We start from the raw sequence: 24,773 nt of genomic DNA, 5'->3' as shown, positions 1-24,773 counted from the left end.
GCGTATCTCACGATAAGGTTGGGCACGTTTCCAAGGGAGGCTGGGATGGCACTCATTTTCTCACAGCTCTTCCGAAGAGCAGATTACTGATCCAGAGTCAGCAGGTTCATCCTAGCAGTGTGGTCCAGCAGGTAGTTCGGGACATAAAGACTTAATTCTTATAGAAAATGGATGAGGTCGGCTAAGGAGCAGTGGTCTGAGCCACTGAGTGTCCTTGAGCTTGGATGAGGACAAGCAGGGTACTGCTGAGCTCAAGTTCCCAGTCCTTTGGTCCTCCAATCCCAGGGTCTGCAGAACTCTTTCTAGCAGAACTTGAAGGAGCCTAGGATATAAATAAAATGGATGATAGGATAACGCTCAGGTTCAGGTATTTGGGCAGATGGATGCTCGGGCACAGGACAGATGATTCAAGTCTAACTGCCAAGTCTGCAGAGGGTGAGTGAGAGGGTCTCCAAGGGACTCTCCCAGAACCTGAGCAGTTATGTCAGGTGACACTTGAGGAAGTAGGCACCATTCAGATGGAACTTCTGGAGGGAGTCAAGTTTGGAAAACTGAGGGATGAATTCGGTAACTCACTCTCCCTACATTTCTGGGAGAGTGCATTTCTGTAGACCCCAGCAAGAAGTTTGCCAAGACTTTTCATCTGGCTCAGGCCAGGAACAAAACATGCCAGGGTTCTCTGCTGGGCTTTACTGCTGGATAGAGGCTGATTCAAAATCTTTCAGACCTTCCGTGATGCTGTAGATGAGCAATGCCCAAACCGGCATCTTCTTACTGCATGGCAACAGCAACCTTCTTGGCTGGGGCAAAGGAAGGAAGTGTGTTTGTGGAGTTTGTTGTTTGTTAACATCATGGAGGTTTGAATGTAGGTCTGTTAACATATTCAGGGCGGCTTCATCTTTATTCCTGTTGCTCCTTCACCATTGGATTCTTCTTTAATTGATTGATTGATTGGTTGATTGATTTGTTCTTTCTCTTTTGTTTCTTACTGTCAGCGGCTGGCTTTTGCTGGTGCCCTGTGGTGAGAAACTACCGTTCACAGTCCCAGGCCAGCAGTATGTGACGAATAGGCTAAAAATCCAGCCTTGGCAGGTTTTGCTTTCTGGGTTGAACTTTTGGGACTAGCAGCACAAGTCCATCCAACATAGCCTGTCAGGCTGTCAGGTGTCCAGCCCCCTCCTCCCAGGCCCCCAAGGAGGGAAAGGAAGGGTGGGACACCTTCACCTCAGGATCTTTTTTTTTTGATAGTCAAGGTCACAGTGCAAGAAAGCTCCATGAGGGTCTCTCAGAGCAGAGATGGTCAAGGCCTTGCTTGATAGTCTCCACTCTGCTGGCTCCAAGCCTGTGGGTGGGGCCTGGAAATACTTGGTGAGTGAGAGGTGAATACTCTTGACAGGACTCTCAGAATCCCACGCCAGGAGTGACTCAAGGCTCCTAAATTCTCACCATTTTTTTCTTAGCTTAAAATGAAATATTTCAGTACTGTATACATAGCATAAAAAAATTCATCTTACTCACTTTTTTCTTTTCCTCTTTTCCTTGTTCCTTCCTTCCTTCCTCCCTCCCTCCCTCCCTCCCTTCCTTCCTTCCTTCCTTCCTTCCTTCCTTGTTTCTCCTCTTCCTCTTCCTCCTCTTCCTCCTCCTCCTCCCCCTTTTGGAAATATAGTTTCTCTGTGTAGCCCTGGCTGTCCTGGAACTCACTCTGTAGACCAGGCTGGCTTTAAACTCACAGAGATCGCCTGCCTCTGCCTCCCAAGTTCCGGGATTAAAGGTGTGTGCTACCACTGGCCAGCTTTATTTGGGGGTGTACACTCAGTCGTGCTAAGTATGTTCACATTGCTGTGCAACCAATCTCCTTCTCATCTTCCGCAACTACACCACCTTATTAATTAAAGGCAGTTCTCTCTCCTCTGTTAACAACCATCATTTTACTCTCTGCTGCTGAATTCGGCTCTTCTATGCACCTCATGTAAGGAGAATAAGTCAAGGCCTTTCTCTTTTTGAGATCAGCTTGTATTCTCTCTCTCTCTCTCTCTCTCTCTCTCTCTCTCTCTCTCTCTCTCTCTGTGTGTGTGTGTGTGTGTGTACGCGTGCACTTGTGAGTGTAGTGCTCCTGGAGGCCAGAAGAGGGCAGCAGATCCCCTAGAACTGGAGTTACAGGTGGTTATGAGCTGCCTGACCTGGGCACTGGGAATGGAGCCCTAAGTCTTGTGCAAAAGGAATATGTACTCTTAACTGCTGAGCCATCTCTCCAGCCCAAGACTTGTTTTAATCAAATGCCATCAAGTTTTATTCACATTCTGAACACAGTCTTGGTGTGTCAAACCCACCCCCATTCCTGTTGACTGATGTATACTATTCCTCAGCACACCACACTTGTTCGTCCCTCCATCTGTTGGTGGGACCCTGGGTTATTCTACCTCTCTGATACCATGCATGGTACTGCTGTGACCATGGGGTATACATTTCTTTTCAAGAAGCTTGCTGGGTCATTTGGGGGGGGTTATTGGATATTAAACCCAGTTATTGGTTTATATTTTACCACTGAACTATCCCCTAGCTAGCCCCTGGTAATTAAATGTTTGAGAACTAATTTCCAAAATAGTCATGCTGTTTACATTACAGCAGTGTGTATGGATTCCAGTTGTAACATTTTACAATACCATAGCCTTGTATTCAGATTCCAATTAATTCCCAATTTTGCCAATAATTTTTCCCTCCTTATTTTTTCTCTTTTCTCCTTTTTAATAGCAGCCATCTTAGATGTGAGAGGGTATATTACTGTGATTCAGTTAGTGTTTTCCTATTTGTTAACAATAGTGAGAAAATTCATGTATATTTTGTAATGTGTGTTTCATAGTCTTCATTTTAAAGCCAGTCCCCCCCCCCCATCTATTTGTGTTATGGAATTCTGAACAGAGACAGGACATGGAGAATGCTTCGGGAAAACAGCTTGTAACAATGCTGGCAGTTTTGGCCAAACTTCTGTTCAGAAAACAAACAAATAAACAAACAAACACCAACAGCCAGGTGGTGGTGGTGTGCACACCTTTAATCCCAGCACTTGAGAGGCAGAGGCAGGTGGATCTCTGTGAGTTTGAGGCCAGTCTGGTCTCCAGAGCAAGTTCCGGGACAGCCAGAACTACATAAAGAAATTCTATCTTGAAAAAACAAAACCAACCAACCAAACAAACAAACAAACAAACAAAAATAAAGCCCCAAACCAAACAACTAAGTAACCCCAGCCTGAAACAAAGACTGAATCCTGAGTGCGGAGAAGCAGAGCCTTTAACTGATTTTTGTTTCTTTCTTGCCTATACATGGTAACATAATTTCATTGGCTATTTTAGGGTGGGATTCTATCTAGAGAAAGAAACTAAGGAAGGAAGAGACAGCAGGGGGCTGGGGGTATCACTACACCCAGACCACCTGTGTAACTGCTTTGTGGGTTGGTTGGTTGTTTTGCTTTCCTTGGTTTTTAGAGACGGTACAGCAATGTGTGTAAAGGTCAGAGGATAATTTGCAAAAGTCTGGACTCTCCAGTATGTGAGCTTTAGGGATCTAGCTGAGGTGGTTAGGACTTATGGAAAGTGCCCTTTCCTGCTGAGCCAAATTGCTAACCCCCCACAGTGTTTACTTTTATTTATTTGTTTATTTATTAATTGTGATTGGGTTATTTTTATGTCCCAGACAATATTCCATTATTAAATACACCATTTTAAAGTAGTTTCTTATATTCTGAAGATTATCACTCTGTTGACTGAGTCCTTTGAAGCACAAAAGTTTCCAAAGTTGACATAGTCTAATTCGTCTCTTTTGTGGCTTGAACTTTTTACTTTGTAGCTAAGAAATCATTTGTTAAGTTCAGTGTTATGAAGCTTTCCCTTATGTCTTTAAATTTTTATATTTTGTGTGTGTGTGTGTGTGTGTGTGTGTGCGCGCGCGCACGTGCATTTGTGCACTGCATGTAGGAGGTCAGTTCTCTCTTCAACTAGGTGGATCTCAGGAACTAAATGCAGGTTGTCAGACTTGGTGACAAGGGGCTTTACTTGCTGAGACCTCTTGGTGGCCTTTATTAAGGCTTTGGTTCATTCATTTTGAGTTGCTTTTCAAAGATGCTATAAAATATGCATTCCTTTGCACAGATACTCAGCTTTTCCTAATTCTAACTGTTGAAAAGGTAGTTCTCCATTTTCAGCCCTATAGTGCACAATCCAGCAGCCTTAGGAACAGCCACATGGTCGGGCAAACACTACCACCAGTCATCTGCAGAGGTTCCCATCACCCAGTTGTGATGGCTGGTTTGATTGTTGACATAATATAGAATCTCCGAGTAGGGAGGTTCAATGAAGAGCTGTTCAGATTAGGCTGGCCTGTACCCATGCCTGTGAAGGATTTTTTTAGTTGAGTTAATTGAGGTGGGAAGCCCCACCCATAATGTAGGTGGTGCCACTTCATGGGCAGAATGAAGAAGAGTGAATGAGCGCAGGTAGGTACACTCTAATCCATCATCCTCTGCTTTTGACTGAGGATGCAGTGTGACCGGTTCTTTCTAGTTCCAAACGCTAACCTGGAACTGTGAGCCAAATACACCCCTTCTTTCTAAACTTTCCTTCGTCAGAGTATTTCATCACAGCACATAGGAAAAGAAGCTGAGACACTCTTGTTGTGGAATTGTGTTATCTAGAGGCATGACATAGCTTCTGTGTCTTGAAATCAGAGAATCTGTGGTTACCAACAGGAGAACCTCCCAATATGAGTCTACGTCAACATTCCATGGTAAAAGAGTGACATAATGGGGGTAGGGGGACTGCTCAGCAGATCCACACCTCAGATTCAAGACACATACCGTAGCCCTGGCTGCATGTAATTCTGCTCCAGCTGCACTTGATCTTGGAAAGTACTAGAGTATATGGAAGTGGAGGCTTGACTGGGCATGGGACTTCAGTGATATAGCTTTGAGTCATTCTGTGTGCTGGATAGGGCTTTTGGTGACACAGCTGAGTAACCCTCCCTCCCATAAGTAACTCTTCACACACACACACACACACACACACACACACACACACACACACACACACACAATCTCATTGGCTCATTAATCTGTGGATGAAATTGTTACTCTGGCCTGTCCTTGGTGCCCTATCTGGAGTGAATAAGTGACTGCTCACACTGTCCCAGGAAAAATAACACAGCGCTCGTTTGGAAACTCTGCCTGGAGTCAACAAATCCCCACTGGTCTTCCCCTCCAGCCCCGGGAAAGCACTGTTGTCCCTTCTGTCTCTTTGACTTAATCACTGTCCTTGTTCTTAAGGGCCACGGTCTATACAGAACGCTGTGAGATTATAGAGAAGGGGAACTGGGTCCTGGACTAGTAGGATATTGGATGGATGATAAGTGAGGCACTGCAATCAACCAGTTGAGGTAGTTGTGATGGGTGGGGTCGAAAGCTTACAAGACAGCCCCTGGGAATTGTGGGTACTATGTCATGTCTGATGGCCCAATTCCTTTTAGCTGTCTCCTTCATACAGGCCTATATGTTTCCCCAAGATTTCTTAGCTGTTTCTCTTTTGAGACCTGGTGTCTTTTTACCTTCTCTATTCAAAACTGATTTTTCTTACTTCGTATCTCATTTCTCTTTTTTCTTTCAAATGGTGAACTTTATTGAAATATAATGTTGGTTCAGTATAAATCTGTAAATGTGTGTGATGAGTTCTCACAGTGTGAACACAGCAATGCATCTAAATTCAGAGAGCAGAAGAGAACTCTGCCAGCACCCCAAGGGACTCCTCTCAGCAATTCCTCGTGCTCTTCCCTAAAGGACTGCTCCTTTCCACTCATGTGCCTTATATACATGGCTGCGAACAGAACACCTTCTTTTGTGTCTCACCAGCATCTCTCCTGCCCATCCCCTCCCCACCTTCTTTTTTGTTGTGAGTCAATCCCCATTGTGCTAATTGTCACAAAATGATCACTGTGTTGGTCTTCATCCCAGCCTAAATGATGGAAAGGGTTGACTGCGTGAATGGAAGGTGCGGTCAAATTCACAATAGAGTACAGGACAGGCGCTTCTCTAACTGAGACTCAAGGGGCTGGTGCTGGAAAATGGATGGTTCCCATTGCAGGCCCTAATGGAGGAGGGATGCGCTTGCCCTGAGCTCTTCTCCTAACATTTCAAGGAGAGTGAAGCTTAGAATTGCTAAACATTCCCGGAAGAGACATAAATCCCATTTTAGCTTGTTTCAATTGCAGAATGAAATGGTCTGTTTTCTTGGAGATTTTTATTCTTTTTTTCCTCAGTCCCTTGCCCTCTGGTTACCTGGCTCTCAGCTCTCAGGTCCTGGGCTGCCTGTATTTCTTTATTCTCTCCCTCCCTCCCTCCCTCCCCTCTTTCTCTCCCTCCCTTCCTCTCTCCCTTCCCTCTTATCCCCTCTCCCTATTGTGTGACATTATCCCAGGGGAGACATGGACTAATGTGTACTCACTACAGATAGATAATCGACAATAAACTAAAGTATCAATACAGCCAAAGTTTAGCTTGGTGAACCAATGAGTATATTGGGGTTACAGGAATAAGGGAGTCAGTAACAGGCAGCTGCATGTTACCGAAAGCCCCACTCTTAGTACATTTTTATAAGAGCTGCAGTGTTTCTCTCATCCCAGTTAGCTCCCAAACAATTGAGACAGAACCATTATATTTATTTAACCAGCTTTAAGGTACAACAACTGTACAGTATTAATATATTTTAATCCTCTAAACTAATCTGGTTACCTCCCAGCCAAAATCCTCAAGATACTTGCATTTTACTGATCCGGTTCTCTCTACTCCAGGTGTTTTCTCATGGTGTCTGTTAGACTCTCTTCTTGTCTGGAATTTTCCACTTACTTTCTCTCCTTTCCCTCCCCTAGCTGGGAGGAAGTTCAGCCCCATTCTCTCCTCTGCTCAGTCACTGGCTGATAATTTTTTTTTTTATTGACCAATTAGAGAAGAATTGGAGAGCAATGTTTATACAACACTGAGGCAAGAGATTCTTAGAATAAGGATTATAACCAGATATGGGGGCACAGAAGTCATCACTTGAATAATCCTTAAATAATGCACAATAATATTATGCCTGTAGCCTACCCCAGTGTGGGAGGTGATTTATGAAGGTTGGAACCCTAGAGCTCTCTGTACAACGTACAGGAAGCTCTACAAGCTGGAGTCTCCTCTGCTGTCTTTACTGCTTTTGTAACCTTGGTGGAAAGAGGGCGCTTGTAAAACTGTTAAGTTTTAGGGATTTACTCATACTTCTGAGTTTACTTCCTGAATCCTAAAAGGCCCCCTTTTAGAACTTTCTGAGTCTTGGTGAGCTTTTCTTTCAGGATGACAAGCTTCAGTTCAGAGGAAAACATTATACAACACTCCTTCTCTCTCACATTCCCTCCCTCTTCTTTCCTCTTTATTCCTCCCCTTTCCTAGTTGTGATAATTGAATTATCACAGTCTTAGAAGTAGCTCCAAGGAGTCCTAGTGATTAGAAGATCCACTAAACCTTTCATTGTTTAGACCTTTTAAAAGTCCATTGTTCAAATGTTACTGTAACAACCTAGGCAATTCAGCTCAATTAATACATGACTTTTTATGTCATTTAATATATATAAGTCATCTAGCAACCATCATTTAATCATGATATCTCCCGCTCCCACAGTGCTTCCTTCTGCTCCTGGGAGTCCCCATGTATTCCTCCCAACCTGATTTTTTCCCTACCATCACAGACCACCCTTGTCTGTTAAACTTGAGGTTAACAGAAGCCCACAGGGAGTATTCTCTAGGGTCTGCCTGTTTTCTCCTCAGCATCAGAGTAGGCATGTCTGTGGCGATGTTTCCAGAAATCATTAAGTAAGGGGATCTAGGGAGAGACCCACCTTGAATGTAGGCCTCACAGTTCCATAGACTGAGGACCCAGATTGAATAAGGAGGGAAAAGAAGCTAGCACGGACAGCTCAGGGTCTGCTTTCTGGTCAACATGGTGAGAACTGTGCTTCTCTGTGCTCTCCTGATCCAGAAACACTAAGTTAACACAAACAATACCTTCCTGTGAGGCATTTTGTCACAGGGACACAGAACTAACACAGGGAAGGATTTGGCTTTTCTCACAAGCTTCATTTTTGCAGATGGGAAAGAGACTCCCAGAGAAGAGTGTGAGTTGTGAGCTTGAAGTTGCTGAATGTGTTGGGGAAGCCATGCCTCCAACCTGCGTTTGAAATCTCTGAAGTTTCTTAACATGACTTCATAGAGCCATTCTCCCAGGCTGCACTAGAAACAGCCATGGCTCAGGTCCTGCCTGGAGCCCTGGAAGTGGGATGGTAAACAGGAAAAGAAACAGACAACAAATACAACTAAACATGGTATCCACTGGGATTGGTTCCTAGAACACCCCCATCATCCATATAGACACTGAACTCCAGGCAGAATGCCTTGTGTAAAACAGATGAACATTTGCACATAGCCTTGTCCACTTCACATCATCTCTACATTACTTATGTCACTTAATGCAATGCAAATGTTATGTAAATAGAAGTTCCACTTCAATGTTTAGGGGAAAATAACAAGGAAGAAATCTATGCAGGCTCAGTATGGCTAAAGATCTTTTTGCAGAATTTTTTAAACCCACAGTTGGTTGGATTTGTGAGTGTCAAACACATGGATAAAAACAGAATAAAAAATGCAGACCGGCCAGGCAGTGGTGGCACACGCCTTTAATCCCAGCACTTGGGAGGCAGAGGTAGGCGGATTCCTGAGTTCAAGGCCAGCCTGGTCTACAGAGGGAGTTCCAGGACAGCCAGGGCTGTAAAGAAAAATCCTGTCTCAAAAACAAAAACAAAAAAGTGCAGACTGTGGTCTGTGCAGGCAAAGCAGGGACAGAAAGCTAGGAAATTAGGAGGCTCAGGGAGGTTAGGGTGAAATTGCCTTTTATGGTTTGCTGTGGACAAGTGACAGAGGAGAGCTCTCAAGGATTAGAACGTGCCAGTCAAACAAAGGCCTGGAAAGAACAGGAGGTAGGAGCTGCTCCTGGGATGGGTCCCAGGAAATACTGCTATGAGTGACAGCAGCTCAACAAGCCAGAGTGGGACCAAAATCTGGGAGAGGTCTAAAGGGCAGACACAGGGCTGCAAGTCATGGAGGAGTTTGTTATTACAAGGCAGTGGTTCTCAACCTGTGGGTAGAGACCCCTTTAGGGGTTGGACAACCTTTCACAGAGTTCACATATCAGATATCCCTCATATTGGCTATTAACATTACGATTCATAACAGTAGCAAAAATTACAGTTATGAAGTAACAATGAAGATAACTTTATGGTTGGGGCGTCACTATAACATGAGGTACTGTATTAAAGGGCATGAGGCACTGTATTAAACAGCATTAGGAAGGTTGAGAACCTCTGGTCTAAGGGAAACAGGGAACCATTGGAAGGCTTTGGGGACATGACCAGCAAGACCTAAGTGACAATACCGTATGGATCATTAGGAATAGCAGGCACAGAGACTGCTGTTACCTTCACCAAGTGGGGCACACTAGTGACAGCAGGTGTGACAGAATGCCTGTATTTTGGAAGTAGAATTAACAGAACACAGTAAGGACTTAGATGGGTCTCTTGAGAAGGGGTGAGCCAAGAATGACAGCTAGGTGTGTATGGCCTTGAGACTTTAGCCTGACCGAGAGACGGAACTTGGAGCCTGCAGGTCAGGAGCAGCAATTGTTCCTGGGTCAGGTTATTCTGCATAGTCTTCCACCTCCACAAGTTCCATTTCAGCTGGCCTAAGGACTACATCAGCAGTCTCTACTTAAGATGCAACTCTCTGTTGGGCTAATTACCCAAGTCATCTTCATAATCAATAAAAGCAAGTGACTTAGGACACAGCCCTATCTCTGGGGACTTACCCCAAAGCAGCACATGCAACAATTTCCTGAATAACATTGATGAAACAATGAGATGGTTGCTACAATGTGGCAGTTAGCTCCCATGTACAATGTGATGGTTGCTACTGTGATGCTGTGAGCACTCCTGACACAAAGTGATGTAGGCTTGTGTGTTTGTTTACACACAGTGTTTCTGGAAGGCAAGACAGCTAAAGACTAACAATGGGTATGCACTAAAGGTAAGGAGTAGACACCTGGAAACTGGGGGATGAGAGAGGCTTTAGACAGCTGGCAACGTTTATTCAGGGAATATCTCCCAACTCCTCAATGTGCACTTCCTCTGTCCATTTTATTATTCTCCATTTGCATCCTTATGACGGAGTAGTTGTCCAACAAACATTCCTAAATGAAGTGACAAGCTGATGGTGCGCGTGACAAAGAGGATTCAAAAGAGGATTTTTTGTTTTGTTGTACATAAAAGACCTGTCTTATGTCTATGGGTGTTTTTTTTTTTTTTTTTTGTTGTTGGTTTTTGTTTGTTTGTTTTTTGGGTTTTTCGAGTCAGGGTTTCTCTGTATAGCCCTGGCTGTCCTGGAACTCACTTTATAGACCAGGCTGGTCTCGAACTCAGAAATCCGCCTGCCTCTACCTCCCGAGTGCTGGGATTAAAGGCGTGCACCACCCTACCCATATGTAGGAGTACCACAATCATATCTTGTGCCCTTGGAGATCAGATACCCTGGAATTGGGGTTACAGGATGGTTGTTAGTTGCTATGTGGGAGCCAACAGCAGCAAGTGCTCCTAAATAATGTACCCATTGTCCAGCTCCCATTTTACATTTTTTGTTCAGGTAATTAGCATTCATTTAACATCAATTAACTATTTAAATGATACAGTTTGGTGGCATTTAATACATTCATAATGCTGTGCTGCTTCCCCTTTTATCTAGCTCTGAAAGATTTTCATCCTCATCAATGGATTTCTGAACTGAAATTCCTTTCCTCCATTCCCCAGGTCAGAGTAATCTGTTTACACAAAATGCAAACAAACAAACCAAAAAAAAAAAAACAAAACCAAAACCATTTTTTCCAATTTTTGTATATTTTATATAAATGCAATCATACAATATACAACATTTTGCATTTGGCTTTTTAAGAATCAGCATCATATATTTTTGATATTTGTTAACATGGTTGTGTGAATTTCTTTTTATTGGATGAATAGTATTCCGTTGTACCGGTGTATATCACATTTTCTGTATTTGTCTTTTGAGGATATTTAGACTCACTCTTTCTTTCTTTCTTTCTTTCTTTCTTTCTTTCTTCCTTTCTTTCTTCTTTGACTATCATAAACAGCGCTGCTAGGAACATTGGTGTGCTAGTACTACTTGAACACACTTTTCGATTCTTTTGAGTATATGGTTAAGGAGTAAGGGGATAGTGTGGTGATCTATACTTAATATTTTTTGGGCTCTCTAAATTGTTTTCCCGACACCTCAATAATGTTTTGTCAAGGGGAAAAAAAAAGCCTCGGGAGCAGATGGCATTTTCCATCCTCCACAGGCCATCATAGACTTTACAATTAGTACCTACAGTCAAATGACTGGAATTCTCTGGGTTGCCTGCTAATCCTCGGGGTGGGGAAACTAACTTCTGGGGGCAGAGTGAGTTGTTGGTTCTGATTCTGCGGGCACAGAGCAAGGCTCCTTAGTGAACAACTGTCCCTACTCCCCAGCCTCCCTGCCCCCCATCCTCACAGCTGCTACTCTGCGTCCTCAGGCAAAGTCCGAGGCAGAGGCATCCCGAGCTTCTCGTGAACTACAACTCCCGGCAGGCTCCTTCCCGGGCCGCCTCTCCTAGCCTGGTGCGCATGCTTTGGCAGACGTGGCACCGGGAACTCGGAGGCGGGGAGCGGCTGTGAAGTGGCCGTAGCTGTTGGCCGAGGTGGAGCTGGCAGGCGTGCGCGGGAGCCGGGTGCAGACGGCAGGAGGCGGCGGGGATGGCGCGGGCGTGGGGGCTGCTACTGGCGATTGGGGTGAGGCTGTGGGCCGGCGACACGTGCGTCCCGCATGGCCGTGGGAGCGCGCGGTCCGGGTTGGTTGGGGGCGTGCTCGCCGGGTGGCAATAGGGTCTTTGGTCCTCTGCTCTCCACTGGGGCCGGGCCGGGTGATCCCTCTCTCCGGGTTCGCGCTCCCGCACAACTTTGCGGGGACGCAGGTCTGGGATGTCCTTAGCCTAAGCAGGACTCCCCGGGCGGTGCTTGCACCTGTGTGAGTGTGGGGTGGAGGCTGCCTTCCACTTGCGCAGCAGGAACACTTGCTCGTGGGTTGGACCCCCGGAGAAAGGGCGCGTGACGGGTTGGGTGGGGTCACCACCTCCAAGAGTTCTGCTCCCACGGTGATGCCGGCTCCAGCCCCGGCCACTTTCGAGCTGTGTGTGTGGCGCCCTGGATCTGTAAACGTGTCTGCGTTCCTTCTATGAGATGGGAAACCGTAAAGATACCCGCTAAGGAGGTTGTCAGACGGGTCGGCTGAGGAGTCGGTGGAACCAGCTCCGGAGACTGCAAAATGATACCGGAGTGATACAGAAGTGGAGGAGGGGTGAACCGTGGTGCAGACTATGTGGGGATGGGAGGACTTTCCCGAACAAGCATCCCCCGAGAAGAAGTGGGGACTGGGGACGGGTTTGCCCCTGGGGCTGAGGTGTGGTTGTGGGTGTGTGACAGGATGTAGTTGCCTTCTTCCACATCTCTCTCGTAACTTCTTGTCTCCCTTGTGTTGGGTCCATCTCCTTATGGCCACCGCCACTATCACCAAGTTCGGAAGACTTACTTGCCCCTACCACTCCACTGTTTTCCCTTTGGGTGTGGCAAGGATGCTGGGCAGATGGGGGGGGGTGTGGTGGAAAGGGAGGGGTGATTAGATCTAAACGCTTGAACTCCGCAGTGCCCTGTCCTTTGGGATCACCAGTTAAAGGAGTGACATCGAGTTTTCTGTTATGTGGAAGAAGGTGTCAAAGGAAGCTCCCTGTTCCCAGTTCTGCATCCTCCGTCTAGGAGAGATCTAGTAGGTTACCGCGAAGCTTTGGGGTGCTGGTGGTGTGCCATGATGTTTGACATAAGTTTCCTGGAGCCAGTTGGGCTGACTCCCATCAGGATGTCAGTCCTTGAACTCTGAGGGAGGAGGGTTTTGCTTTCTTCCTTTTTCCCTCCCTTCAGTAAAAACAAGAGCCCAGGGGACTGACCTTTTACTCTGTAAACATTTATCAACCACATTGTTTGCCACCGGGTTGAATTTTGGGTGGGGAGCAAACTACACTCTGCGCCTGCCTTCAGGTGTTGCCCTCGGCTGAACAGCAGTCAATCCTGTGAGCAAATACTGTTCGAAGGACAAGAGCTAATACCCTAACTGCTGCCAGCCTGCCACAGGAGAGCCATACATTATCTGAGGTGGAGAGTCCCCACAGGGAGAGGTCACATCTCTGAGAGGGAGAGTCTGCCAAGGGAGAGCCCCTGGGGCCTTATTGAGGTGGGTGGAGCAGAGTCCAGGAATTAATGTGTTGTGGGTATTTCGGAGGTCTGTATGTACCTTCCCCTCAGGCAATGAGGAAGAACTTTGAGGTTTGCCCAAAGCACCTGGCAGCTGGACGTTCCTGAGCCTAGAGTTAGCTCCGCAAATACAAGGTAGAGGGATGAGAGCCTGGAATCCGCAGCAAGTGACTGCGGGTTGGGCCTCTGTGCATTTAAAAGCTATGTGGATTTGATAAGGGCTTCCTACATCCCTGGGAGCAGTTTGACTTCTTTGTTCGCTCTGTATTGACTGAAGGCCACTGGGCGTGGCCCAGGGTTTTATGAAAATGGATTTAACTGGGTCTGATGGCATGGCTTTGGAATCCCAGCTACTTAGGAGGTTGAGGCAGGAGGATGGAAAGTCCTGTTTGGACTACAAGAGTAAGTTTAAGGGCAGTCTGGGGGGCAGAGGGCCAGCCTAGCATGCGCTAGATTCAGTTCTTAATACTGTACAAAAGAAAAGGAAAACAATTCAGTATCCCCTGTATGTGGTCTCACTGTCAAGTTGGAAGTCATCTGTGGTCAGTAAGAAGAAAGGTGGGGTCTGATGACCTAGCTTGGATGATACCGCACTTGCCTTGTCTATATGAGGCCCTGGGTTGGATCCCAGCACCACGTAAATTGGGTATGGTATAAAGCCAGGCGATTGGGTCAGAGAGCCAAGGGCATCCTCAGGATTTCAGGCCAGCTACCATGACTTAAAAAAAAAAAAAGTGAGCATTTTACAAGACGATATTTTGAGAGACCACATTTACTTTTATCACCAGCATAGTAATAACAGATGTATTTCATTATTTTAATTCAGTCATAATACTGTATTATTACTTATTTTAAATCTCTGCCTAGTTTATAAATTAAACTTGTTCACAGGTATGTATGTATGTATGTATGAGAGGAAAAGCCTCTATGTTCTGTACGACCTGTAGTTTCAGGCATCCACTGTGGCTTTTGGAGCCACCCTTCCTCAAATAAGGGGAACGGGTGGAAAAGGATTGACAGAGATTCGTGTACAGGGCTGTGTGAGTACCGCATCTATTATAAAAGCAAAAATACGGGAGTGATTTAATTAATAATTGTGGCACGGTACAATACCCTTTGGCCTCTTTCAGACTTTGGAAAGTAATGTTTCTTTGTTAGTTTGGGCATCTATAACAAATACACTGTAGACTGGGTCCTTATAGTGACAAGTTTGCTTGTCACTGTTTCTCATGCTGAGTGACTGATGTCATCAGGGTGCTAGCTCAGTCAGGTTTAAGGCGGATCCTCTTCCAGGCTGCTGACTGTTGATTTCATGTATCCTTGTGGGGCAGAGAGAGCTGAGCACTTTCTGGGTCCTTTTTTAAAGCACTAACCCTATTCATGCAGATTTTACCCTGAAGCCTTGATTACCTTCCCAAGGCTCCACCTCTTCATGCCTACCACAGTGTGTGTGTGTGTTGGGGGGGGGTGCTAGGATTTCAACATGAATTTTAGGGTACACCAAACCATTAGTAGGTCCAACATCCAGTCAGTGGTTGTAAAGAAAACTCTCAGTATAGTTAACGCACGTTGTTCAGCTATGCCAAGGTGTGGATGAAGACCCTCTAATTCGGGAAGATGCTCAGGTATAAAAACCAAGATTCACCACCAGACTCCAGGGTAGATGAAGTTGAGTGTGAAGAACTAGCAGGATGTTTGAAAATACTGATGGTTCTAGAAGGTAGAGAGTGGCGGGTGACTTTCGCTTACTTTGTTGCTTAATTTTAAAAAATATTTTCTAAGAATTCTATATAAGCTTATAATCAGAAAAAAAAAATGAATAAAGGCTTTCTCGACAGCCTTTTTCCATCTTCTAGAAAAATCCGCAGTGGCATCTGGGACTTTAGCCCCAGAAGCACCCAGACTAGAGAGACCAGGACCTTTGACCCGAGAGCCTGTTTTCCTGCTGTCTGATTGATGTTTCCTGCCAGGCCTGACTCTCCACAAGAGCCATGAATGCTTTGTTATAGTGTCTGTGCAGTCACAGGACAGAGAATTGTCTTGTCAGGGCTCAGTAGCCATCTCCATGTTCAGTGGTTCCCAAATGTCTGGCCAAGGACTCTGCTGGACTATGGTAGAATTTTCAGTAGTATACGGACAAATTGCAAAAAACAAAAATAAAAACAAAAAACCCCAATAGTGAATGGATGTTTTTAAAAATATAAATTCAAATATTCTGGATTAAATACTTGCCTGGGAGTCCGGCATGTGGTACACACCTTTGATTTGAGACAGTGGATCTCTGAGTTTGGGGCCAGCCTGGTCTACAGAGTGAGTTCCAGGGTAGCCAGGGCTATCTATACAAAGAAACCCTTATTTTGAAAAAAAAATTTTTTTTAATAAAAAGAGAAAAAAAGAAAAACTTGCTTAGGGCTTTGGCTGTGGCTCAGTGGTAGAATACTTAGTTAGAATGTAGGAGACCCTGGGTTCACTCCCAGCAACACTCATATAGTTTTTTCATGACTATATTTTGGATGGGATGTTTAGTGTGTGTGTGTTTAAACTGAACTTAATGGTAGCATATTGCAATTTCATATAAAAAAGTCCACTCTTTACAAAATTTGTTTAAAAATAGACAATACATATATTTACAAATATATTTTAAAAATACAGTCCATGCGATTGTGACATCTGAGAAGTGGTCTTACTTGACCCTCTTTATTTTGCAGGGCTGGGGTTTGAACCTTGAGCCCCTTGCATGCTAGACCAGCATCTTATCCCCCTCAGTTCTCACAGGACCAAGAGAAGAGCCAGGCCTGCTGAATTATACATTGAGTTCTTCCTATTCCTCCCTCTCCACCTTGCTTCCGGTGCCTTTGCCCTGTGGTGGCTGGAAGCTCCGAGCCCAGGGGACAGTGGGTGCAGGCTCAGAAGGCATGTTCGTCCTGCGGCCTCTTCTGCAGAGCTTTTAAGGTGTACTCAGGCAGGTTTTCTTCTCTGGCACCATTATATATTTAATAGGCCGTTGTGGGCTGGCCCGGGGACCTAATTGCCATTGATAGTGCTGCTTGCAGCCTGGAGTGCACTTTTCCCACAGAAATAAACACATTATGGAGGAAGTCTTAAAACAGCTGCGCGGGGTACAGAGGTGGAGCTATGGCTGAACTCCATATGGATGCCAAGTGCTGACGGCTGAGGATGCAGGCCAGGGGCAGTGGGTGTGTGCTGCGTGATCAGAGAAAAGCTCCAGGAAAAGAGCTGGTCTCACTAGGGGGTTCTGTTTCAGGCTCTGTGACTGTTGGGATCTCTGCCTGGCTGTTGTGTGGTGGGCACTTAGCCTAGTCCCTGGCATATGGGTGACGGGATAGCATTTGGTGGAAAGAGTGGGTGTTGCAGACAGAGAAGGAAGCCTCCAAGATAGCGAGAGGTCTGGCTAGTGGGAAGGGGGGCCAGAGTGTGATGGTGGGGCTAAGACTGGGGAAGCGAGTCCGTCAAGAACCCCAAATGTCTGCCAAGGTTCGGGACTGGGCTCTGTAGGCCATGGGGAGACAGATGAAAGCGGTCCTTTTAATAACACCACAGGACATGGAACATGGATTGACGGGAGAGGCTGAGCTACTTTGCCCAGAATGCTTCTTGCTTTCCTCCTTGTTATCTGTTAAGAGTCAAGTGTGATGTGTTGGAAAGAAAGCGGGCTTTCAGCCAGCTGATGCTCCGTAAGCCGAGTGGCCTTGGGCTCTGCTTCACTTATTTGTAAATGGTGGTAATAATATCCATTTTCCTGGGTGGAAAGGATTAGAAACAATGCAAGAAGCAGGCAGCACAGTGCTTGGTATCAGCAGGAGCCTTGGCATCACTGCAAGCTGTTGAATACTAGGCATAGGACATTGGTCATGTGCATCGAAGGGCCAGTCTGGCAGGTGTGAGCAAGGGGCCATGTGATATGGGTGCCAGGTTGGGGTGCATGCTGCTGGGGATCTCCTTCAGGCCCCCTTGGTGCCGACTCTCGTTCCCCTTCTTCTTTTGCTGGACTTGTGTGGAGACACCTGGGGATTACTTGGTACATACAAAGAGGCTGAGGAGTTAGGTCTTGGTTCTTCCCCTTCCTTCTGAAAGTGATCCTCTCTCAGGGCAGAGACACACCTATCAGACCACATTACTCCCTAGAGGCTTTCACCCCACCATTGTGGTTTTGTTCTGTGTGGCTTTTCTGTGTGGTTAGTTTTGAAACTACATGCCGTAGGTTAGAAACAGATGTGTGGATAGCTTATGGTCTTTTACACTGTGTCAACTGCTCTAACTTCCCACTGCTGTATACTAGACCCATGTGGGGACAGAAGGAGTACCAGTGTTTTGTCCACCTTGCTTGGTGGGCTGTCTGTCTGTCCCATTTTGCAGCCTGCTGTTTGTTCTGGTGGCCGGAACTGTGACAACTCTTATATGTTTGTTGAGGGACTGAGAGTTGGCCCGTTGGTCAGTGTGTCCCACTTCAGTGTGGCGTTAGGGCCTGTGCTAGTGTGGTGAGTCAGGCTGTGACCTTAGAGAGTGTGTGGCTCAGGATATGAAGGCGCAGTGGCTGCACTGAACGTTTAAGCAGCCTTGTTTTTGGCCTTGTTTTTCTGGTATAGCAGTGTCACTTGCCCTGTAGCATGGGAGGAGCAACCGACTAGGTACCAGCTGGCTTCCTCCTCTCCCAGGAGCTCCACTTTGCATCCCCTTTGGCCACCCTACATAACACGCCTGTCTCCTAGCACTGCTTCTCAGCTATTAGCTGTGCTGTCGTGCACTGGGGGGCTAATGATCCTCAGATGGCATGAATGGCCTTTTTACATCTTTCTGTTCCTCGGATCACACAGAGACCCCAGTTGGGTGTGCAGTTTTTGGCTCATTATAGCTCTCTGGAGCAGGGGTGGAGTTCCATCTCCCATAAAGAATGCCACCATTCCTCTAGCCCTTTGATGTCTTTGTCTGTCAGCAGATCTTTTAGACCTTGTTGGCAAGTGCTCACAAGGTCCAGGTTAAGAGCAGTAAACTGGGTTCAAATGTACAAGTGACCTAGCCCAGAAGTATGCTAGCCTGGGAGCCTCCATTGTTAGGCCACGTAAGCAAGTGTTCCCAGGGGTTTCCTTTCATCAAAGGGCCCCATCTTGCTGCATCCTGAGCAGAATATTTTATGTGCCCATTGAGGATACGGGCCAGCGTTAGCATCCAAAGGGTGAGACGGGAGTTTGGCCATTCAACAGATTCTTCTCCTCTCCCCCTCCCCCCAAGAATGGTTATTTCTTTGAAAACCTTTATGAGCTAGGTCATGTCCTGAGCCCTTTGGGTTGTAATGATAAATCAGATCAGTACCATTCTTCCTTGAGTCAAATGTGAGTGACTTCATTCAGATAGGAGCTGCTGGCAGGGGAAGCAGGCATAGCGGTAAGAGAATGCGTAATGATCCCTCATCTGATGCCCAGAGTTGAAGCAAGGCTTTTCTGAGAACCCAAGGGCCCTGTCTCAGAATTGTGTTTTTAAAGGTCTCAGAATGCATTGATTTATAAAGGGGAGCAGTTAGAAATACAACTCAGATTGAGGAAGATAGCGGTAACTTGTTGATAATGTATTTGTCGGGTTGGCAAGTTGTAAAAGATGTGGCTGGCGGGTTTGAGAATTTCTGGGTTTTTGTTTGTTTTTTTAAAGCAAGGGAGCCCATAAACAGCAGGTGAGGCTATCTGCACCGAGAGAAAGAAAAGGCGATGTCTATTGGTAGAGTGGGTGACTGTAGTTACTGCCATCGGGTCTCCATTCATCAATAGCAGAAAGCATTAGCACATTTCCAAGTACACTAATGTTAACAAACAGAAGGCGGGAGCTTATCTCCACCCATATTCATAGACGCTCATGCCTGGTGTGGCACGCACGGTAATAATAATAACAACACTTGAGAAGCAGAGGTAGGAGGTTTATGAATTCCACGCCAGCCCACGCCACGTAGTGAAACACTGCTCCAAAATGCCAAAGGCTGGTGGTGTAGCTCAGTGGTAGAGAGCTTACGCACAGGTGGACCACATAAACAAAGCCCTGGGTTCAATTCTCTGGGCCACATATAAGGTCGGACTCCTAGATACAGGTGCCTAGAAAACTCTCAAGATTTGGAAATAAAAGGTGACTTGTAAACTTTATGAAGTTTTTTTAGGTTTCTTTATTTTCATTGTATCATGGGTGGGTGTTTTGCCTGCCTATGTCTGAGCACCACATGCAAAGCCGGAAGAGGGCATTAGATCCCTGGAGCTCTAGCCACAGACTGGTGGGCGCTGCTCTGTGGGTGCTGGTCCTCTGGAACCCTGGTCCTCTTTGGACGAGCAACAAAGCTCTTAACCATCCAGCCCCCAGTTGGTTAGCTTATGTCATAGTTAGCACTGTGTAAGACATTCACCTGAAGGCCATCTGCTGCACTGGGGAGAGCTGGGCTTATTCTATTCTTCAGGATCCCTGTTCGGACTTAGGGAGGCTGCAAATGATCTATCTGTATGTGACCAGGAAGAATGTAATTTGGTATGTAATTTGGTCCTAACTATGTAACTTTCTAGCAGCCTTTTGTTTTTTTTTAGATTTATTTATTATATATACAAGTGTGTTGCAGCTGTCTTCAGATACCCCAGAATAGGGCATCAGATCTCATTACGGATGGTTGTGAGCCACCATGTGGTTGCTGGGATTTGAACTCAGGACTTCCGGAAGGGCAGTCAGTGCTCTTAATCACTGAGCCATCTCTCCAGCCCTAGCATCCTCCTTTTAAGAAAGTAGTTTTGAGCTTTTCTCTTCCTATCCTCTTTTAACCTAGCTTTGTAATTTTAGTGCATCTTTTATTGAGTTAAGTAAAACTTCAAAATATGTTCAATATCGATTTGTATGGGAATTAGGTTTTGAAACAATTGACTAATCCCCGAGCCCACAGCTAGAACTTCTGACTGAGCAGATGTGATGACTAATCTAAACTGTCAACTTGACACACTTGGGGAGAAGGAACCTCAATTGAAGAGTTGCCTTCATCAGACTGGCCTGTGAGTATGTCTGTAGGGTTCTTCCTTGATTGCTAATTGACTGAGAAAGATTCAGCCCACTGTGGGCGGTACCATCCCTAGGCAGATGGGTCCGGGCTGTATAAGAAAGGTAGCTGAGTCTGAGCCTGGGAGCAAACCTCTTCTAGTTTTTGCTTCTAAGATCCTGCCCTGCTTGAGTTCCTGCCCAGACTTCCCTCAGTAAGGAACAGTGAACTGAAAGTGTCGGTTGAAGTATAAACCCTTTTCTCCCCAGGTTGTTTCTGGACAAAGTGTTTCCTTAAGCAACAGAAGGCAAACCAGGGCAGCAGGATATACGAGTGTGCTGTCCAGAACAGAGACATAGGCTGGGGACGTTAGTTTAGGAGCGCTCTTCTACAGAGAGGGATCTCCTGTGGAAAGCGTATGGTGGACTAAAGAGGGTGACTGAGCAAGCCAGAGGAAGCGCAGCATGTGTTGAGAGAGGAAACTGGCTGGAGAGTTAGAGGGGAGACCAAAGGATCCTAGAGGCTTAAGAGGGTGGGTACGGTGAGAACTGATACCCATAGGGTTTGTGGGGTAGGAGACACTGTTGAGCCAGGTTTCAGAGGGATGAGGACTACATAGGATGCAACAGGAAGTTCTGACTGTGGGTGAGGAGGAGAGACATGGGGATCCAGAGAGAGTGGCTTTAAAAGATTCACCTCCGACAGCCTCTCCAGGAAGGCTGTAGCTAAAACCCACTTGAAGAGAATATGCTGATTTCCCTAGCAAAGCTTTGATCAATAAACTTGAGTCATCTTTAATAATAATAATAACAATAAATAATATGTGAGGCTGAAGAGATGGCTCAGTGGTTAAGAGCACTGGCTGCTCTTCCAGAGGTCCTGGGCTCAATTCCTAGCACCTACATGGCAGCTCATGACTCTCTGTAACTCTACCTCTTGTAACTCCAGTTCTAGAGGCTCCGACACCCTCCCACGTACATTCAGGCAAGACACCAATGTTCACAAAATTTAAAATAATTTTTTTTAAAAGAAAGAATATGTATAGAAAAACCTGACTTCTGGGCTGGCCAGACCTGTGGAGTGACTCTAATTAAGAGTAAAGCCCCCAAAAATCTCTATTCACAGATGTAGTACTGCTGTGCATAGTAGCACATGCCTTTAATCCTAGCTGGCAGGAGGCCCTTGGCAAGAGGCAGGCAGACCTCTGTGTGTGTTTGAGATCAACCTGGTCTACATAGGGAGTTTCAGGCCAGCTGGGCAGGGCTGTATAGTGAGTGATACCTTGTCTCAAAAAAGGAAGAGTGGGGTGGAGTAGTGGCTACAGACATTTGTGGTGCTTTAGTCAGTTTCTTCTGGCTGTAACAAAACACATGAGTCAGTTAACTTAAGAGGAAGAAAGGTTTATTTTGGCTCAGGGTTTCCGAGGTTTGAGTGCATGATCTCTGGGTCCTGTTGCTTGGGCACTGTCTGTCACGGGGACAGCTTGTTGGACAGGCGTGTATACTTTGTGGCAGCTGTGGAGCAGAGAAGGAGCCTGAGTCCCAGTATTCTCAGACCTTCCTGCAGTTGGGAACCAAGCTTTGTATACTTGGGCCTCTGGGTAACCATTCCAAATCCAAACTATAGCAGGGAGCCTTAATTTGTGTGGCGGACAGTCATTTGGCAGGCAAGGTTACTGCTCTCCCCTGACTCGTGCGGCGTGCATGCGATGCTGCTGCTGCTGTCTTTCGCTGTATCACCAGTGTCCTGCTGTTTCACTTGGCCCGCACATGAAGTTTCTGCCTCCCTGTGAAAGGGCTTCTGGGGGAATCGCAGGCATGCAGGTTACCAGAGGAAGATGGATCAGCTGCCACGGCGCTTTGCAGTTGGTCACACTCGGTGGCTGGAAGGGAAAAGTGAACCCACTGGCCTTGAGGCTCTTCTTAGCAGCGCTATAGGGAATGGGAGAGAGCGCCAGACATGTCTCTGTTGGTGTTCCCGTTGCCAGGTGTAGAGAAGAATACAAGATCTGTGTTCACACACTGGACAGGCCCTGCATCTGCCTTCTTACACTTAGCCAGAGGTGAGTCCTTTGAAGCTCAGTTTTTATGTATCTCATGTGGGGGTGGCTCCACTTCCCACAGCAGTGGTTTATAGCAAGAACACATACATATCCTTCTGGGGTCAGGGGAGGTCCTGGAACCCAGGACCTCACGCCTGCTAGACCTAGACTGCTCTGTCACTCAGCTCTGAATCCCACCCTGCGTCCTACAAGCACGGCAGATAGACCTGCGTCTCTGAATGCTTAGTTTTGCTGCCTATCAGATACCCTGATGCTTCTGATCCATGTCATTTGAAAAAGATGCAGGTGTCGTCGTCCCCTGGATTGATTTTTACGACTGCTTCTGAGTGGGGACCAGAAGGCTGCAAACGTGGATTTAGACTCATTGTTGGAGGACAGACTGTGTTAATGTGTTGAAAGCATGGCTGTGTACTGTGGGTCAGGAGCACTTGAGTTGTTTCTTTTTTTTTTTTTTCGTATCAATTAGAGAAGCTTTAAGGTATGATTGGGTTTCCAGAGTGGGAATTCATCCCCTCCTCCCCCTCCTCCTCCCCCTCCTCCTCCCTCTGCTCCTCCTCCCCCGCTCTCTAATTCTGTGTTTCTACCAGTTCATCCTTGTTAGCAGGCCTGGCACACTGGGCTGGCATTCACCCAAAGCCCTCTTGGCCCTAGAAGAGGTTTTTCCAAAACATTAAAAGCCTCAGGGACTTACGTCTTGGTTAAATGCACTGCAGTTGCAATTTCAGGATAAGCAAACCTGTCTTATAGGCTCCTGGATCAATTGTCCTGCCCCCTGACTTGTCCCTTGTTGACAGCCACATTTGTGCTGTGCGGAATACGGGGAGAAACTGTTCCGTGCAGTCCTTAGTATAAGGAGTGGCTTCTTAAAGGAAGCAAAACGCGGGCTGAGAATTCGTTAGCAGAAATGCTGGGATCAGAAGTGCTTCGGATTTCTGATTTATTTCGAATGTTTGGGTATACATGATGAGGGCTTGGTGATGGGTTCTGCCTCTGAAGATCATTTCCCTTTCAAATGCATCTTGTATGTTTCTCCTGAAGGTAATTTTATGGAATTATTTTTTATCATATGTGCATTTGGACCAGGTATCACATGTAGTCATCACATGTAGTCAGGTGTGGGATTGTCCACTTACCATGTTGCCACTCTGACAGTTTTGTGTTGGACCCAAGCACGGTGGCACACATCTGTAATCCCTGCCATTCACTCCCTAATAAACAATGTGGCCACCTTTGTGTTTACAGAACAGGGAGTGACTGCCTTGTGGCTCTTCTTTGCTCCACCCTGGGTGCTGGGTTCCTTCAGACTTAGGTCTGAATTAGGGATCATTTGTGTAACCCTGAGCAAGTACTGTAGCTGAAATGCTGAGTACCTCCTAAGCAAGGGCTGTAGCTGAAATGCTGAGTACCTCCTAAGCAAGTGCTGTAGCTAAAATGCTGAGTACCTCCTAAGCAAGTGCTGTAGCTGAAATGCTGAGTACCTCCTAAAGGCCCACGTGGAGGTCAGAAGAGGGCGTTGGGTTCCCTGAAACTGCGGTTGAGGAAGCTTATGAATCATTACATAGGTGCTGAGAATCGAACCTTGGTTCTCTGCAAGAGCAGCAGCAAGCGCTCTTAACTATTAAGCCATAACCCCAGCCCTCCTCCTACCTGTCTGTCTCCCAGCACTCAGGAAGCAGAGGCAGGTGGATTTCTGTGAGTTTGAGGCCAGCCTGGTAAACAGAGCTAGTTCTTGGACAGATACATAGAAAGCCTGTCTGAAAAACAAACTAACTATATAGATATAGATATGTACATCTATATGTCTATATTGATATAGACATTTGGAATGCTAGGATTATAGATAGGTCCCCATATCTATATAGATATCTATAGATATCTGATCTAAATATAGATATCTATATAGACTATATACAAATATCTATAGACATCTATAGATCTGGTCTAGATCATTTATCTATAGATATCTATATAGACTATATCTAGATCTAGATTAGATATCTACCAATATCTACATAGACTATGTCTATATAGATACAGACTTAGATCGATATAGATCACCACCTAGCTCCTGTGGGTGCATGGGTGGCACACACCAGAGGCCTGTGTTTGTGTGTCCACCCTCCCCCCATGCATCCCTCTGCCTCCCACCGCCCTTCAGGGACCCATCGTGCTTAGTTGTGTTTGAAGCCTGCTGGATAAACAGTGACATCAGAGACTGATGATGTGTCCCCAGACCTACTCTGCGGTC

The 24,773-nt window shown here is 46.1% G+C and overlaps 1 protein-coding gene and 1 pseudogene across 4 annotated transcripts in view; one reads left to right on the top strand and one right to left on the bottom strand.

Annotated features, from left to right (window-relative positions):
• Positions 93–1,358, bottom strand: Gm18105 (predicted gene, 18105; annotated as a pseudogene).
• The window catches only part of Pdia5 (protein disulfide isomerase associated 5), a 93,612-nt gene continuing 80,587 nt past the window's right edge, over positions 11,749–24,773 (top strand). For 3 of the 4 annotated variants that reach the window (XR_384604.4, XR_384603.4, XR_384605.4), the window contains exon 1: positions 11,749–11,939. Coding sequence is in view for 1 of the 4 variants with exons in the window: in NM_028295.1 (NP_082571.1) it covers positions 11,904–11,939 (36 nt within the window). In the remaining 3 variants the exon portion in view is untranslated. The remainder of the gene's footprint in view (positions 11,940–24,773) is intronic. The other variant, NM_028295.1, reaches the window with a different exon arrangement.

This window comes from Mus musculus, chromosome 16, assembly GCF_000001635.26.
Source record: "Mus musculus strain C57BL/6J chromosome 16, GRCm38.p6 C57BL/6J".
Lineage (NCBI taxonomy): Eukaryota > Metazoa > Chordata > Mammalia > Rodentia > Muridae > Mus > Mus musculus.
Note: the sequence above shows the minus strand (reverse complement) of the source record. Positions and strands in the feature narration are given on the sequence as shown.